This window comes from Corvus moneduloides, chromosome 16 (assembly GCF_009650955.1).
Source record: "Corvus moneduloides isolate bCorMon1 chromosome 16, bCorMon1.pri, whole genome shotgun sequence".
NCBI classification, from domain to species: Eukaryota; Metazoa; Chordata; class Aves; order Passeriformes; family Corvidae; genus Corvus; species Corvus moneduloides.
The window spans coordinates 3,740,919-3,759,764 of NC_045491.1; the positions used below are offsets into that span (position 1 = coordinate 3,740,919).

An 18,846-nucleotide genomic window follows, 5' to 3' on the forward strand; every position below is an offset into this window, starting at 1 on the left:
TAGCAGCAAATACTCATTAAAAAATCAGAATAACTAAAGCTAATAGGGAATGTAACTCCACCTTCCAGTGAACAGAAGGGTAACTGGTAATTATAACTATGTGCTCACATAATTTCAGGGTTTTTGCTTGTTTGCCTCTAACACAATCCCCCTTCATTCAGTCTCAAGGCTGGAGGCACAGAGAGGTAGAATTTTAATTCTTCTGGCCATTTATATACATGTGGCATTTCTTGACCTTTAAGTATTTGATTTTGAAACCTATTTGACTTTTTGACGTAGGTGTTTTTGTGGGTTTTGTTGGGGAATGCCAAAAATTTTCTGCATGTAAGGCAAAAGAAATCAGTAAGAGCAACTGTATGAGTGTTCTTCTGTTTGTACCCAGAGGGGCCTCCCTCTACGTCTGTGACACCAGTTAAAGTTTCTCAGTAGCACAAGCTTCTTATTCAGCTTTGTTTTGACAAAGAAAGATAAACCACTGTTTTGCTTTGCCCTTCCCCCACCATTTACTAATTAGTTTTATTTAGTTTGCTATTCCCTGCTCCTTGCAGGGGAAAAAAACCCATACTTAAAAAAAATAATTATTTTAAACCGCATTAAGTTGTTGACTATGTAGGTTCTTACAAAGAATTTAAAATAGAACATAATTATAAATCACTGAGAAAATGAGCTCGTCCTACACAGGCAAGGACATTTAATTGTGTCCTTGTATGACTGGAATCACTGTAAACAACTAATATTCCTATTTGCAGAGACAGAAATAACAAGCTCATTCAGCTGTACAGAAAGGGAGACATAAAAGGAAACCAAAGGCCAAACCAGAAGAAGCCACTGGAAAGTTTTATGTCAACAAAACTGGATTTAAATTAAGTAACATCAATTTGCTATTTTGACTGTAAATGAATCAGAACATTAAAACATGTTTTAAAGGGAACATTTTTGATGAAACATCTATGACTGGTTCCTACACCAAAGGGATAGGAAAGTTACTACTTATTTCTGTGTAGGATCAAAGCCCAACTGCAAAGTTACTTCTCTGGCTTTGGGACTGCTTTGTAGATCTACATTTTGAAAATGAGAAGAGCAGCAGAACTGCAAGGAAAACACTGAATAAATGACTTATCAGTTGCACACAAAGGAAAACACAGCCCTGATGACATAATTAAGAAGTTGCATCACAGCACATACGCATGAAGGACTAAAATTTAAATTACACGGACAATTTCCATTCTTATGCTTTCTAATTTTCTGACTGCTTGACTTTGCAACTTAAATCTCTTTTATGATTGTTGTTTCTGACACTGATTTGCAGAAATGGGAGCAGATTTTAACGTTTGTTATTCTGCCTTACTTGGTGGCAAGGTTTAGAAAAATGCACAAAACAAAACCAAAACCCCCAAGTTCAAACCAAAGATGTGCATTTCTAAGCTATTTGAAATAATGGGAGAGGAGTCAATAGTCACTTTGCTTTAAAATCAAGAGAAACACAGCAGAGCAGTTCTGCAGTAAGAGGAAATAAGGAAATAAACCACACATTCAACAACTACAAGATGCCCTTTCCCAATACAAACAGAATCCATTTACCCAGTAATTTTACAACGGTGATAACAAATTAAAATTGTGGGCAGACAGTGGAGAACCAAATAGATACACAACCCATAGCAAGGATGAGCCAAATTAAAGGGAACTTCTTACACTGTCAAATTTTGAGTAATTAGTACTTCCATTAGAGGCACACTTCCAGCTTTAAGCAATTCTAAGTAATTAATGTTCGTTTATTTTGCCTGGAAGTCCTGACTTCAGCATTCTCTTAGGACATGCATTCTGCTAGCCAGAGCTACACAATGCAGATTAACTTGACTAGAAGGTGATTAGCACAGGCAGATGAAGATGTAATTTGTCATTCTGTACCCACTGCTACTTCCAGCCTGGGATGCAATTTTATGTAACACAGCAGACTGATTCAAACAGAGGCAAAGACACGATTTTGTCCTATCTGTACCCAGATGATTGTCTAAGATACCAGCAATGTTGAGATTTGAAAATTGGACATGACCAAATGACAAAATGTGAATGAAGTGCCAGATTACATCTTCCCACACAGCTCCAACCAGCTACAGGAATTCAGTAACTGACTGCACACTTAATAATTTAAGATAAATAATTTTAAATGCATGATGGAGGAGGTTTTTCTATACTTACTCATCACATAATGTAAATTTAGGGATGAAAATGCCAAGCTGAGCAGGAAGCAGAGGCTGGTGTGGTGGATAGTACATGGGCAAGGCAAGATTTGCTTGCCAGAGGCACTATAGCATTTGCACAGTCTGTGGATAAGCTGTCTGGGTCCTCACAATCTTTTCTTTACAATTGGCCTAGCAATACAGATCCCCCAAAAATGTGGGTTCTTGCATTTCCTGCCTGTTTTGAAGATGACTTGTTTGCCCACTAGCTGAAGATTCTTGAAGAAAAGGTGTGAAGTAAAATAAATGAAATGGAATTAAAGTGCCCTTTTCTATTTTTACTACAACATCAAGTATTAGACAACTCTTAGAATATTTCATATTGAGCTTTGACATGCGAGACACAACCCCACCAAGCAGCAGTTTTACAAATCTTTTACCCAGTTTCAAGACCCCTCTGATCCTTGGACAGTACCCACACCAAGAAGCACGTGGCAGAAAGCACCATGCCTTGCTTTCTCTGCCAAACACAACCACAGCAGCAATTACCTCCAACTGTAGCTTCTGGATTTTCTGTAACTGCAAGAAGCAGAACCCCAAGACCATGATCTTCACCCAGCAATTGGTGGGACTGAAGGGAAAGCTGGAATTGCAGCTGAGGAAGAGGAGAGACAAGCAGGACCTACTCCCAGAGGTCTATTACCTGGTGCTGGTGAGAGCCTCTCAATGTTCTTCTCCAAATACTACTGTCCACATGGACTCCAGATTGACAGGCCTTGTGTGCTTTTCATATCAATTGATATAAAATTAACTATGACATTCTTGATCTACAAAGCTTCTTTTCTTACAGATTTGTCAGCATTTACACACTGTCAGAACTAAGATCCAAGAAAGGCGTATCTCACCAAATATGTCAAAATCATAGAAGGTTCCCACATTTTTGCCCAGACCTTACCTATATCACCTTCTTTACAATTCTCTTCCAAAGTGCACTTGCAATGTGCTTGTGCTTTTGAGCTACAAGGTGTCTCAAGTGCACAACAAGGACCCAGATTTTTGTGTGACAGAGAAATCAAAAGCGGTGACATTCAAATATCTTGAGGGAGAACAAAAATTCTTCTCTGACATCTAACATGCAATGATAAACTCACAAAAAGCCACTTTGCAAACTTCATCCCTGAGAAATTCCTATTTTCCCTCATGAAAAGAAAAAAGTATCAGCTTCTGCTTGGAGTGACAGCAGGTTTTCCCAGCTGCATATTCTCCCGTGTAAAATATATGACTCAATGATCTTTACGAGTTCACTAAATGTCAGGATCACTTCTTTTTATTACAGATCCTTTACACCAGGTTTCTCACTGCAAGATCAATGCTATACAGCTCAGAAAGGCTTTGACTGTGCCCCGAGGCACTGTCAACAGCTCAGTGAAGAACCTGGACACTGCTGCTCAATTCTGCCCATTCTTGTGCCAAACTCCATCCCAATTATTCTTTTAGAGCAGGGCATGCTGGTTTTTAGTCTTTTTTTGGCTGAAAACATCCTCCTCAGCAAGTCAAAAAGCATAAGTTATTTGTTATTAGTAATATATTTCATACTTTTTTATGATTTGTACTAAGCCATGACTAGGAAGACTGTCAAATCCACTCAAATGCTTCTTATTGAAAAATCAGGCCTGCATATCCATAGATCCTCCCCTCCTTCACCCACCCAAATTAAAGCTGTAATTCCCAAAGACAGACACTCTTCTGAAACACCACACATTTCATATAGTTGTTATTAATAAAGTATGAACAATGTTTGCAGAAATATTAAAGAATCAGGTCAAGAACTCTGTCTGAATACCAGTGTTATTAAATAAGCCAATCATCCAACTTTTCAGTAGTTAATGTCCTTGGTTTTTACTTGAAAGCCTCATTTTCAGCACGTTCATAAGAGACAAATGTCCCATGCCAAAAGGAATGAACCTGAATTAACTCTTTTGGATGCCAAGTGCAGGAGGAAGAGGAAAATGCAATATTGGCAGGCTGGATACAGCACAGTGCTTCTGATCATAGGGCAAGTTTAGATACAGTCTGATGATTACAGCACATACAGTCAAGGATTTGATCTGTTCCCATCTGTGCATTATCTGAGTATCTAAACAATTGCCCTAATGCATTTGAAAACTTTAAAATATAAAAAGAAAACTAACAAAGCTGATGGTATCTCCAGATGACTGCGTGAAGTACTAATAAGCAACTGTGTTATACAACCCGTGTTCAACAGACTGAAAATGATCTTTCCCAAATCCAAATGACATCCTTCTGAAGCTGAAAGTGAGAGATTACAGCTGGCTGAGCACACACTGTACTGTACATTCATTTTAAAAGCTGCCATTGTAAAAGACTCTCCAGGCTTGATGTTGGGTTTCTTTGCTCTTCTTATTAAGAGCTGCAAAGTTCCTCATATTTAACAGTAATTACAGGGGGAGATGGAGAAAAACTAATGAGACAGAGAGAGGTTTCTTTTTTTAAAGAGGTGCAGTAAGATTAATAGCAAGACTACGGGCTATATATGTTATTTTTATTTCATCACCTCCAAACACGATAAATATTTTCAATTGGAAAAAATTATGAGTATAAAATTTAGTATTATCTTTACAAATCCTTTACAGCCTCTGTATGTGACATCCTCTCCTTCCCTCCACCAGACAACAATTATGACACAAAAATACTCTCAGGACAGCAGTTGCAGAACTTGTCTGATGCGCTCGCACTTCTCCAGCAGGTCTGGGTCTTCTCCATCAGAACCATCAAATTCCTTCATAAAAGCTTCTGCTTTCTGCACAGTTTTGTCTCGTGCATTGCCCTGAAGCCCTTGCAGATAATCCAGTAAAATGGTGAAATACTTGTCTGGAACCTTAAAAGAAAAAACAAAAGGAAGGAAAACCAGCTTTATTTTCTCCCCTCTCAATACTTATTTACAATCACATCACAGCAACACCTGAAAGACAACTAGGAAAACGGCATGGGCTTTGGTGTTTGCCAAAGTCCAACTCCAAGTGGAAATCCAAGTGGAAATGTTTCCTGCCAAGGTTCAAGCTGCCAGGAGGGAAGGACCCTGGTGAGAGGACTGTCATGTGCTTGGATGGGCAAAGCATCTGAGAGGAAATGCTCAGCAGATGTGGAAATGTTCATCAGCAAATGCAAACACTGCCTGACAGGGAGCCCAAGGCTCTGAGGGTTGGTGGAAAAAAAAACCAAAACACATTAGCCAAATCCTCCTTTTGGAAACACAGATGCAAATCTTACTAAAATCGGTGAGAATTGCATGCAAATGTCTGAAGAAAGAATTTTGCTGGAATTCCCCTTGCCCTTACCCAAAAATTGTTTGCTGAGATACCACCCACCATTGCACACTTTGACAGAATGCTTATACAAAGGAATAGAACTTAATTTGAAAAGCAAACTGAAATTCAGACATATGGAAATAATTTTTAAATCATGCTGACTAAAACTGATAGGCTCTACCACCGTGTCCAACATTAAAAGCACTTTAGTCATCTACAATTGCCTTACCCCTGTTTCACTCCCTTTCTAATTAACTTGTCAGAGATTTAAGTTTTAGCTTATCTTGTACAACATACAATTTAAATGATCATTATATTAATCTTGACAATAACTTAGCAAAGACTTTGGAATGATTTATTCAGTACTTCATACTGAAGTGCTTTCAAAAGTAATAGGTGAGCAAACCTACGCTGATCTTAACTTCGTGTTGTGTATCTGTGGAACAGGCTCCAGCCAATAACAGGGTATTTTTTGCTGTGAATCATGAGATGTTAAAATGATCTCATCCTGCAAATATGTTTCTCCATGTTTAACTTTACACATATAACTTGACATGAGTCAAGTTAAACACATACGTAAGTATTTAAAGGATTCGAGACTAATTATTCGAGGGCGGTTTCAATTCTGCAAAGTACCAACATTGCAGAGAAGACAGAGCTTCAACAGACACTTAATTTACAACTTACTTCTCCATGGACATTTGGCAGCAGAACTTTGATCACTAAAAACTTCTATCACTCCAAAAGAAGAGGAAGAAAGAATATTCCAACACTGCCTTCATCAATCAGGGGTATTACAAAGTAATAAATCAAAACTAAAGTCTGTGTTCAGCCTCCTAACTTGTACACTATGGAAAACCTTCTAATTCTTCACACAAACACTCTTGCATTAAAGAAACAATACAGTTACAAAAGAAATATTAATTTTACAATGATTAACACTGAAATGGATGATATATGAAGCGTTGCTATACTATACAAATCAAACACAGTGAAAGATATCTGTATTTTTGGAAGTTTTCGCTCACAGTAAGCTGGTACTAATAACAGATGAACCCATTTAGACACAAACAATTCCAGTGTGACAGCGCTCCTTTAATACACATACTCAGTACTAAGCTTTTAAAGCTCAGCAACATTTCCATGTTTCAAACCTTGGCCAAGTTATCTCTGTAATTTACAACTCTTGTTCTCAGACCTCATGGCACAGACATACCTGTGGAACTACAGTTATTATTATATCATTTAAGCTAAATGCTTGAGGGGGCAATTGAAAGCCTGCTCTAAATTTAGAAATACTAAGTGTGCAGACTTAACATGTGGCTGCCTGAAGCCTAGAAAACATTTAGCATTTGGCCCTGAGGGTGCTCAAGTGTTCAAAAAGTCTAGATTTTTTCCTTTAACATAACACAGCTCTGAGGTTTATTTCATCAGGAGCTCAGAACACAGCACCCTGTGGGCAAGGGAAGATCGTATTTCCTCCTGGCTTACACAGACAGTAGAGCCACAGCAAGGACTGGAACACACAAAGTACCAGCAAAGAAAGTTAATGAAATCCAAATTCTAGTTCCTCAAATACAGTAGTACAAAAGCAGTCATTTCAGGGGTCTTGGCGAGGTTTTTCAAGGAGGAACACAATCCTTGCTCCAAAGTCAGTTCAAGGCTGGTTTGAAATTGGAGATCAAGATCTCCCACCACGGCATTGGCAGTCGAAGCAAGGCTTATGGGATTTTGTTATTATTCTTTTGTTAAACTGTTTTGACCATTTTCTTGTGTCTTCTTCTCTCTCACACACCAAATCTTGCCTCTGTCCTAACTTCCTAATATGCACTAGAGCTGATTAATATGGAAATAACCCCAAGTGAAATAAATATGGAAATAACCCCAAGTGAAATAATTCCTGTCTTAGGGAAAAGGCAGGAAACATTACAAAAGAGTACCAGGAAAAGAACAGTTATCACTTTTAAATTATCCTGTGCAACTCTGAAGTGTTCAGACCTGGAGACCTGCAGACACCCACATATTTTGCAAAGCAAACACAGACACCAGCCCAGAGCAGCTCAGCTCGTTGCCTCCAGGCTGCATTTTGGGCCACCTTCTGCAGAAGCTTCAGACACCCCTCCAGGCCCTGAAGTCCAGAAGCTGAAGACTGTTCTAGTAACGTCCTAAAAATGCTGTGCCAGATGATAAAGACCAACAAATGACCTAGTGCTTATTTTATTCTGGGTGCTGGAGAAGTTTACACACCATAGGTACACAGGCCTGGCTGGGAAGCTGTCAGCCAACCACCAGATGGATTTTAAAGGAGCTTAAAAAACCATTCATCTAGCAAACAATTTCAAAACCTCAACTTATTTCTTAGAGAAAGAGGCCTATCAGTACAGGAAACTCAATTCAGGCCTTTGCATGGCTCTTCAGTAGGCATCCAAGTGACACCGTGAGATCAAAGATGTGGCTTAGGAAGGAAAGAAACTTATGTCTCCTTTTGTACTTTAGTCATGCTTGGATTACCAACAGATTTTATTCTGTAATGGACAGGAAGCTGAATTTGGGTATAAAAAAATATTCAAAAGAAGCCGGGTGTGCCCTCCCTATGGTCCTGATGAAGAAAGAGACTTCATCATACGCTTAATTATAAGCACTTGAGCAGTTGTACTAACTTCACTGAATCTGGATGCAGATGTTAATCATTCTCTGAAGCTCATATTCAATGCTTCTCTGATTATTAAACTACAAAATATGTGAATTTAAATTAACCAGAGCACTTCCATCAGAATTTAAAATAAAAGGAAATTTCATTTCAATGTTGAGAAATAAGGAGATAATCTGTGTTTTGATACATAAAACAAATGCTACTTACAGTTCATTGTGTCCCAGTGTATTTCAACACAAACCCCAAAGTAAACAGGTAAAAAAAGCAAAATCATCCCTCTGCCTGCCAAACAATTTCTAGGTAGCTTTGAAGAGCATACATTGATTTTGAGAGGTTGATAAAGACTTTTAAAGGAGAAACTTAAAAAACAGAAGACAGAGCAAACAACGCAGAAACCAAAATCAAATTTGTACTCTGCAACTCATCTTTTTAAAGTATTTACACCATGTGAACATTCTTGCCTTCATGAAACTCTGCTGTTAATTATCTGGATGTCTAAAAAGGTAACACCCAGAGTCAGGTGATTGGCTTAAGAGCTGCTGACTAATTTGAGTCAGGAAGATTGGTATGAGTAAATGTTCAAGTGCACACAAAAAAATCAGCAAAACCTAACTGAATATCAACAAAATGAACCAATAAGTGAGGCACTGTGCAAATGGGCAGATGTTTGTTCTATTGCACAACAAAATGAATGACCTGAAATCCTCATTTGATACCACGACGGTCAGACACTTATTGGAAATTCAATTTATGTTGTTTTTTAAGTTATGAAATGAATGGATTTCTGTATGGATGCAAGCCTGGCTTCTGGTTATACTTTATGCTCTTCACAATCAACATCGGGTTTCACTTATATTTAAATGAGAGAGCTATTTTAACATCTTGGCAATATGGATGTACATCTTCTGTGGAGCCAGAGATATCTGAAACAATATGAGAGCTGCGGTTTGCAGTATTGGGTTCCACATTAGGAAATTCAAATTAAGGATATGACTCAAATTCTCAGCAAACTCCAGATTTAAATAAAACATGAATCTGCTCTCTTTATGCTTGATATCCATCAAGTATAAAAATCTAGCATACACAGGACAATGAACACCAACAAAATAAAAAGATCAATGATAAGCAATTAAAATGCTTCAGCATCTTGGTTAAAAACAAACTAATTTGTAAATTATTAAAAAATTATGAGACAAGTGCATGGCTAGTACTAGGAAGTTTTGGTTAATAAAGAATAGCTATAACTAATGAATATATAACTATGTCATGTTTGTTCTGAGAAAAAGCAGCATGAATACAAACCTTGTCTTTATCATACATGTGCAGGAGAAGCCACGTCTGTCTTGTCTTTTGAAACTTCCATTCTTCTGGGTTTTTAGACCAGCTGTAGAAAATAAGGAAAAAAAATTGCTTAAACTGTGATATCAAACCATTCTTTATTTAGAAAATATTCCCTGCAATTCTTCCAAGTGACTCTTTGTATGCACGACACGGAGTTTCATGGCACTGTGGGACACAGATACTGGCACATGTTTTGTACAAGGCCACCTGGCTTCTGTGCCAAAAAATCATAGGAAGATATCATAGCCAAGAAGGTTATAAATTTTCCTCAGAAAGCAGTGATTCCTTGAAGTTAAATATCAAGTCCCACTCCCCAGCTTTGGCCCATCCTTTATGAGAGGTCACTGCCCTCGTTTGACCAGGACAACTGAGCACCCCAAATCTTTACCCCTGCTGCAGGGCTCAGTATCTGGGGAGGTGGAGGGGACAGGAATCAAGTTTGGGCTTCAGAAAGTTGGTATTTCACATTTATCAGAAATTTATATGAAATTAAGCAGCCTCTGAGAGACTTGTGCTACAATGGTCACCTCAGCAATGGCTGCAGCCCATCACAGATGGCTCTTCTAGAGCAGACAAAATTCCTCCTTCAGGAGCAAATGTTTTAAGGCTTGGGCTTGTCTAAATGTGTGACTTAAATGCTTATATTTATAGGCTGGAAAAATGGGGGGGGTTAGGTCTTTCATGAGGAATACTTGAATACTGTTAAAAGTGAGAGGCTAAACAAATTATTAACATCTGCAAATGTTTTTTGGCTGTTCAGCAAACACATTTTCAATATGCAAAATTTTAGCTGGGTTAAAATAGCACATTTATGTGCATCTTGAACATGTTTTTAAAGCTGGTATATTCTGGTTTAGATGAAGAAAGAGGCATTTATTTCTATAAAAAAATGAGCAAACCAGTAAATCTCGCTATAAAATGAAGACTACTTTTTAAAATTATGTGCTTGAAAATATGTATTGTAACACATACAAAATCTGACAGTATGCTAAAGTACCACTTGAAAAGAAAGAAAAAAAATATAAGGAAAAAAACCAGAAACTTTCACATTTATTTTTCTCTAAAGAAAAGTAGGTCTCCAGAGGGTAGCATGCAAGATGCCATTAATGTTCCAGCTTGTTTTACACAGCAATAGAGAGCACAGAGATCAGTTGAAAAGCCAGCTGGGTAGGAGAATTAGTATTGTTTAAACACTGTCAAGTCTAATAAAGCAAAAGAGTCCTCATCTCTGGTGAATGCTGCACCAGCAAATACATTGTTCAGCCAATTCAATGAAAGAGAAAAAAATGAGACAACAAATTTGTACAGAAAGGTTTCATGGAAGCCTCTGAAGAAAATCTAAAGAAAAAGATTATTGTCTTGATGTTCAAATTCAAGATAAAGAACCACAGCTTATCATTAGTTAAACATAATAAAATAGCTTATAACCAAAATAGAAGGTAGAAATCAGACAATTAACAGTAAACCAGGAAGGACAGACAAAACATGAAAAACCACAATATATCATCCTTTACATGCTCAAGTTAAACCTACAGATGAGCTGATTTAGAGGCTTCTTTTGGAACTCTGTCAATAAATAGGCAGAAGTTTGAAAAACCAATATTGCACAAAAGCAAAAGGCCAAAAAGCTGACTGAAAATGTTACAGAATTAAATAAAAAACTACTATTATGGTGAAACCATCCCTTCTCCCACTGCCACCCAGCTAGAAACCACAGTACTTGCAAAGCAAAATCACACAACCCTTGGTGTCACTTGTCTTTGCAGCAAAGTGCCCAACTGGACAACAAATGGCACCACCTGAAGTGAGAGGAGCCAACAGAGAATGAAGTAAAAAAGGCTTTTCTTGTGGTGCAGTTCGTGGGGTCAACAACGTGGGGTCAACAACACCTGCTCATCTGTACCAGGCAAACACAGCAACTCCTAACTGAGCAACTGGGACTTCTGCCACCAGTCCTTCACAAGAAACAAAATAAAGCAATGACAGCACTTGCTGATTTTTTTAGCGTGTTCTTTCATGAGGTTCATCCTCAAGAAGAAGGAGGTAAGTTTAAAATTCTTTTCTACGTGAATAAAGCCTGGAAACAGTTCACATTACGGTCTTTGCAAGGTGACAAGAACAAGCTGAGTGACAGATCTGTGACTGCATCCCAGGAAAACAGGCCCTCTGCTAATGGAAACCTTTAAAATATGTCTATTTCTCTAAACCATTCTATGTATTTCAACCTTTGTGATGATATCCATTGGTCAGACACACCACAAAGTACTCTGAATCTTCTGCTCTCTGCTAATTTTATGTTTCTATCACAGTATCACCTGAGTACTGTTGGCATTAAAACTTGAAAAATACAGCCTGATTTCATTTAATCTCCTATAAAACTATAGGATGTTAAAATATCTTTATTACCTAGTTTATAAACAACTGAGACCAACAAATGAATGCACTATAAGGTTAATTGCTCTTATTAACCTATTACCAAAACCATATGCTCTCTTCTACGTGTTAAGGCAAGTGGTTGTACTCCTGCATCCAAGACTCCATATGGACTTCCACTCCTGTGAATTCTCTTGTAGAAACAAACAAAAGCTTTAGTATGTCTTCCTGAAAGGTTCTGCTCTGTATACACCACAATAATTCACATAAACAACAAATACTTTACCATAATCAACTGCAGAAAGTACATTTGTGTCCATTAGGGCACCAGAGCCTCACAAGCCATTTCTTTCATTTTGTGACCTGTCCTATTAGAATCAAACACTAAATTATTACAACAAGAAAAACCAGTATTTTCCTTAATAGCTATAGGTGTACTTGTATTTTCAGAAAATACTCCTAAGTTTTTAACTGGTACGCCAACCACGGCTGTATCAACAACTCCTGTTTCTTCCTCTTCAGAAAAATGGTCCTTCTCTTGACCCGAATTCCTATCAAACTGTGGGCAAAACACTCCTGATAATGGGTGCACAATCTTTAATGCAGATACCATGACAGTTGCTCCCCCAAACAGTTATTAAAATAAAACTTTTCCACTGATTCCTCTGATTATGACAGCTTTTTCCTACTCCTGTGACAGCTTTAAAATCTATGGAAAGTATCGCTCCATGACAAAGTGAGAGCAGTATCTCTTTTTATCAGGATGACATCATTTGTACATTTTTAGAAATGCTCAACTTTTAAACTAGAGAAGTTCAACCCTTGCAACACACGAGAGGTCTCATTTTGCTGTTTACATGCAGATAAGCTTCCTTGACATATTACAGCAGGAGAAAAGGCTTTTCCTTTGACTGATCAAATATACAGAGCAAGACCAACTACGCTACAGTTAAACCCCCTGTTTTTATAGACAATCACAACCTCTTTCGCAGTTTGAATTCACTTGGTAGCTTCTAGAATTATCTGTGTGAGGATCTAATACAAACTATGGAATTGGATGAAAAATATACATGTGTAAAACATGTATTTTTCCAGTGTGCCTCGGGCTAATTTTCAATCCATTGTACAAACGCTAATCGCCTTCTTTAAACAGCTAATGTTTGAATCTTTCTCATGAGCTCCCGCTCATTGAAAAAACACACTGGTTGACTTTAGTTAAAGAGAACTTAAATGTTTGTGCAAATGATCATCCTAAATGGCTTTGAAATTGAATAGACGGAGGAAATGAATCAAATAAATCAAGCAGCTTGGGAAATTTTACATTTGGGCTTTTGTTTTTTAGCAGGAGAGTCTTATGTAGAAAAGCTGCCCAAGATTCTCACTAGTCTATCTCATAAATGACTTTTAGTGTCTACAGGCATCTCCCATAAATCTATTCCCAAAACACAGAAATTGAGGCAGTGTAAGTAGGCAAACAGAAGGCAACGGGTGGTGTGCAGGGCAGAGCTCTCGCTGGGATGTCCAGGGAGAAGGAGATGGGGAAGGGAAAGCAGGAAAATTGGTTCCAGAGACACAGTATGAGAAAAACATTATTGTTTTAAATTGGATTCAGGAAGTCAACACAATGCATCTGCTGAGACTACTGGCCAGGACAAAGCTCTCCAGAGCTGTCACAACTGGCAAATAATCACTGAGTGCAGAAAAGCTCTGTGCTGAGAACCAACCCTTTTACTGATTCAACCTGAAAAAATTATCATTGGGTAGGAGACAAGTTTCAAGAAAACAGAAAGACTGACAGGGATGTGACTGCTGACACCTTCCAGAGCACACGAGAGCACTGCAGCTTGCCAGATGCAAGGACACGTAGCCTCACATACATCCACTGCTCCAGGTGAGTGCCCCTGGCAGAGCAGCCCACCCTGGATACACCTTTCAGCCTGGCTATCTATCCAAGGAAAAGCAGATTGCCACCAAATTGGGATTTCACCAGCATACAGCCCGGGTTTAGCATCAGGGAATTAACTTGAAAGGTTTCTCCAGCCCTGAGGACCAGCTCAGAGCACAGCCTCCTGCTGCTCTCCTGTGATTTATCCCATGCCTGACATTCCCAAGTTTCCCTCAAAGGAGAGACAAAGCCATGGGTCTGGCCCATTACAACAAAGTCAGGGCTTAAACTGAAAAGATCTATGGAAAACGTTAAAAGCAGCATTCTACACTACACAAAAATGGTCCCATTCTTCCCACCTCATTCATCTGGGTTCTTTTCTGTTCTGATACACCAGTTATTCACCAGCCTGCAACCTGTCCTTAAGGATCACCTGTGTTCTTCTACAAACCCCCCAAGGAAGGCTGAACAGGAGTTATGGCACACGATTAAGGCTTGCAGGAATCAGGTTAGGTGCATTATTCCCCAAACTCTCTGCAAACAGCATCATTTCTGAGCTCATTGCCCTACCTGTAAAATGTGGATAACAGGTGTTTCCTCAATAAAGAACAACCATACTCCAAAAAATTCCCTTAAAGATATTTAAAGCCTTGCTGAAACACTTGGCACTCAAGGGATCTGCTGGAATATTTCACAGTGCAGTGCATACAAGAGCAGCCCCTTTAAAACCCCATGCCCTGGTGTTTAAGGCAACTCACTGCCCTTATAAGGCCCGAATTTGGAAACTCTGAATGCTGTTATCAGGTCAGTCCAGAGGTGAGCCCAATGCACATATGGCCAACAGGTGAGCAGGGAACACTGCACCTCAAAGAGGCTCCCTGGAACCCCTGCAAGCAGCATGGAGGGAGCAAAAATTTGGCATAAGCTCGCTCTTGTGGGAGAAGAGGCACTTTGTGGATGAAGGTTTTATATAGGTATATAAAAAATATATGGATATGCATGGAAGCTTAACATATGCCCCAACAGTGCATAGAGTGAAGCAGGAATAATAATTTTTCCTCCAGTTATAACACATACAATTATTTAAAGGGAAATGTAAAAGTATTTATTTTTATTGGGGGTACTCAGAGTTTCTTCTATTTCTCTAAGGGGCATTTAAAAGGGATTTACTTTTACAAAGATGTTTTTTGAAAGTCTGGTTTTCCACACAAAACTGCATGCCCAGAAAGCTGCCTCATGGTGAACTTCATCGCTCAGTCCAATGTAAGAAGAAATGTCAGTTCAGGTGCATGTGATGCTGATTGTCCTCATTTGGAAAGAATAGGCAAAATTTAAATTCTGAATAGATTTTCAGAGACTAGACTGGAACAGCTGTAGTTAAAATCCTGGAAGCATAGATCTGTGGCAAGACCCAATATTAGGCATAAGAGACAACTGTAGCCTTTAACCGTGTTTTTCTCATGTTATGGATGAGTCTGTTTATTTCCCAGCTCCTGGAGAAAGTTAATATATTTATGCTGATATTCTCAAATCCAGTTTGGAATCTAACTAACTTGTGACTCAGATAAAGGTTTTCCTTATTTTCCTGGAAGAGAGAAAAGACACTAATGGAGCTCGTTTGCCAAAAGAAAACTTTCTAAAATTGTCAACAGATTTTAGAATCGGTGCCACATTTTTGGTTGAAAATCCTGGCACCATTTTTCAATCTGTGGTTTAAAAACATTTTTTAATATATTCTTCCATCTGGTTTAGACACAGTATAATAACTATAGACTTGTGAAAAGGCAAGAGGAGGAAGCTTTTTTTTTTTCAATTTAGGAATCACACATGCAGGAAAAAATAAATGTGCTTTTAAGTGTCCCATTTTCATCCTGATGTCCAGCATTAGGACAGATTGTATCTGTACAGCAAACAGGTCACAGGATTTTCTTAGAAAGTATTTATAAAGTGAAAGGAAGGGGCCTTTGTGCCATAAAGCCAAGCTTTGATTAAATCTACATAAAATGTTTATCACAGCTTATCTTTTATTCTACGTACTTTTATCACTTGCCATTATTTGTAACGTTTTATATTATGTTTGCATCCTGCAGCTTCAGCCAAGCTAGAAATCCTCTTCCTCCCCCACCACAGGCTCTGTTCAAACACAACATGAGACGTTCCCTTGAAGAGCTTCAAGTGTAAACAGATGAGACAGATGACTGGTGGGAAGAAAAGTTGACCCAGAAAATTGTACCAATGCCTCAAAACCATGCAGCAGGTCGTGAGCAGAGCTCCTATCTCTTACACCTGGAACAATACACGTGGGGTGCCTCCCTGTGATTCAGCTTCTCATAGACACCAACCCACCTGCAAATGCCAACAGCATTCCACTGGGGAAAAAAACCTTTATAATTTCTTTAAAAATTATTGTCCTGATACAGTTATTTACTTGCTGATATCTGCATTAGCCCACCTGCAGCAAAACTGCATTTTGATTTGAAAATATATATATATATATATATATATATCAGTAATAACATGCTGAGAACTTGCTGTTGTTTTCAGTAATAACAAAAAGGTCAGGCTTGAAAGCCCATAGCTACTATTACTGTATTTCTAAGCTAAATGTGCTTTTTATTTTACATACATTCATAAAAAGAACACAAAGCAGGAGTTGAACTATCACCGAAGAAGAATAAAAAATAGAATTTGAGCCCTTCACAGCCCTGCAAGGAATATACAACCAAGTGCTATCCCAAAGTCCCATCTCCTCTCCAGATGTCCATCTTTTCTTGCACTTAATTCTGGTCACACTGATGCCTGAACCAGAAATAAGGGAAAGGGAAAATGAAAACAACTGTTATGCCTCCCTCCCATGAAGAACATCCTGGGGGGTACGAGGAGATAAAGAGGGCCTCACACTCTGTATGAAAAGCATGTAAGGAGCCAGCTGCACGTAAAATCCTTTCCAAAAGTTGGCAAAAGTCCATTTATATAAATGCTTTCTGAAGATCAGATGGGGGATATGCTACCCTCATGCTACCCAGAAAAAACAAATATGGTCAATTCTCTTCTCCCTTACTGTTACACCAAAAAATCTCTGACTGTGGTACAGAACACTCCTGCAAGGGCACAGATTCAAGCTGAGTAGCTCATTTTCATTGCTTTTAAAATTTTAAATCAGCTTCTAAAACTTTAAAGGTTCATACAAACAACAAAACAAAACAAAAAAGCACACCAGCACCAAAAAAACCCACAAAAAAAACCCCAACAACAAAAAGAACAAAACAAAAAAAAACCCCCAAAAGCCCAATAAAAAACAACAACAAAAAAAAAACTCCAAACAACAAACCACCCAAACTTTTGGGTTTTATTAATAAAACACAAGAAGTGTATGAAAGTGTCATGGTTTTCCATATAGCGATGCTAAAAAAAAAAAAAAAAGCTGGAAGAGAAACAAACTTCATGTGAAACTTTATCTGTGAAAGTTTTTGAGGAGGGATGAACAAATGGCCACTTGGAGGATTTGGATACTGAAGATGTTGGCTGATTGATTTTGCTTTGAACCAGCCAGGACACCCAAGAACCAATTTATTGCTCGTTACACTGAGTACAGGTTTGTGTTCCTCAGCTCTGCACGGGCTGTTTCAGGCTGCCCTGAGGCTGCAAAGTGATGCTGGCACCCTGGGAAGGTGCCTGATCCAGCTGTGGCACTGATCAGCAGCACTGCTGAAAATGGGCTGTCTTTTTGTACCCAGATGTCTTCGATTTGTCAGGTTGGGTGTTCCTGAAGGCCGAAGGGATTTCCACAGCCAACAACTGCTCTTCTGCAGTTCCAAAGTCCAGAGCAGCATTTCACTGTACCAAGAAAAGCAGCGCTCTCGTTCTGCTAAGGAGATGCCAAATGCTGAGCTGCCCTACATCCCAGAACCAGGCACGCTCTTCCTTTCTGGCTCAGCATCCAGCAGATCTAGTCCCAGCTGCAGGGAGCCCAGCTGGCCTTCTCTCCTCCCCACAAGATTCAAATCCTGTTCTGCACGTTTCCCAATAGGGTTTCCCCACCTCCTTGAGGAACAGGAGCTGCTTAGAGGGTGGATCATGGTCTCAGTGAACCTGAGGGGTGAAACCCAGCCCAGCTGTCTGGAGGATGGCCAGGCAGCAGCATCTGTGAAGAGACACCACCAGTGTTCCTCTCCTTGCCTGACAACCCTGACAAAGAACTGGCCTCAAATCAATCCCATCCCTTGTGCTGTCCAAGGATTCCCTCATGCACCCTCCAGGAAACGGGAAATCCCTCCCTCAGATGGAAGCTGAACCTTGAGCCTGTGTTGCAGGACTGGCCTTGTAACTCCTCTACAGAGCTGGCCTGTTCTGGTGGCCATGTCCTGCAGGTATACAGCTGCCAAACTGCCAAATATTGGACTGTCAAATTCCTACTGAGCCCCTTTACCAAAGTGAGCTCTCTTAGGACAGTACTGAAGAACTGCTATTTATTAATTTGGATACCAGCCCTCGATGCACTGTTGCAGCAATTACATTTGTGGGCTTTTTAAATTTTAAATGAAATCCATGTATTTTTATTACTGGCTAGTTAGGCAGAGTTCATTTTTGCTACTCAATGTAGCCCTCTTCAAATGACCTATCACACAAGTGGCTCTTATAGTGCATCTGAGAAGTACCACAATTTGGGGCTATTCTGGACCAATGACAAGAATATATATAGAAGCCTTAAAAAAACCCCAAAACAAAAAAGATGTCAACCATCCTTGTCATTTGGTACATCCCAATTTGGACATCCCACGGCTGCATTCATTAGGAACTATGGCAGAGGCGGATGGAGATGGAGTGTTGCAGACCCCATGGCATCTGAATCTCCCAAGTTGTAATCTTACAGAATGATTTACTCTTCTTTTTGCAGAAGAGCTCTAAAAAGGGACAACATCAAGATCAAGATCAACCTAAAAGCACTCAGCAGTTCACAGCCCACTCACATTTTTTCAATTTAGCTGAGATATTCAGCTCTCTCTCACTGCACAATAAAATCTGCTGTCACACCAAGGTGTTTAGGACAGTGTAAGATTCCCCTCTTCTAATACCCTGTGACAT

General features: G+C 39.1%; 1 protein-coding gene across 1 annotated transcript in view; it reads right to left on the reverse strand.

Annotated features, from left to right (window-relative positions):
• Nucleotides 1-822: 822 nt before the first annotated feature.
• C16H7orf50 (chromosome 16 C7orf50 homolog) overlaps nt 823-18,846 on the reverse strand; it is a 35,072-nt gene continuing 17,048 nt past the window's right edge. Inside the window, exons 3-4 of the mRNA XM_032125640.1 lie at nt 9,465-9,546; nt 823-5,079 (exon numbers count right to left, since the gene is read on the reverse strand). Coding sequence (XP_031981531.1) covers nt 4,897-5,079; nt 9,465-9,546 — 265 coding nt within the window. The 3' untranslated portion in view covers nt 823-4,896. The remainder of the gene's footprint in view (nt 5,080-9,464; nt 9,547-18,846) is intronic.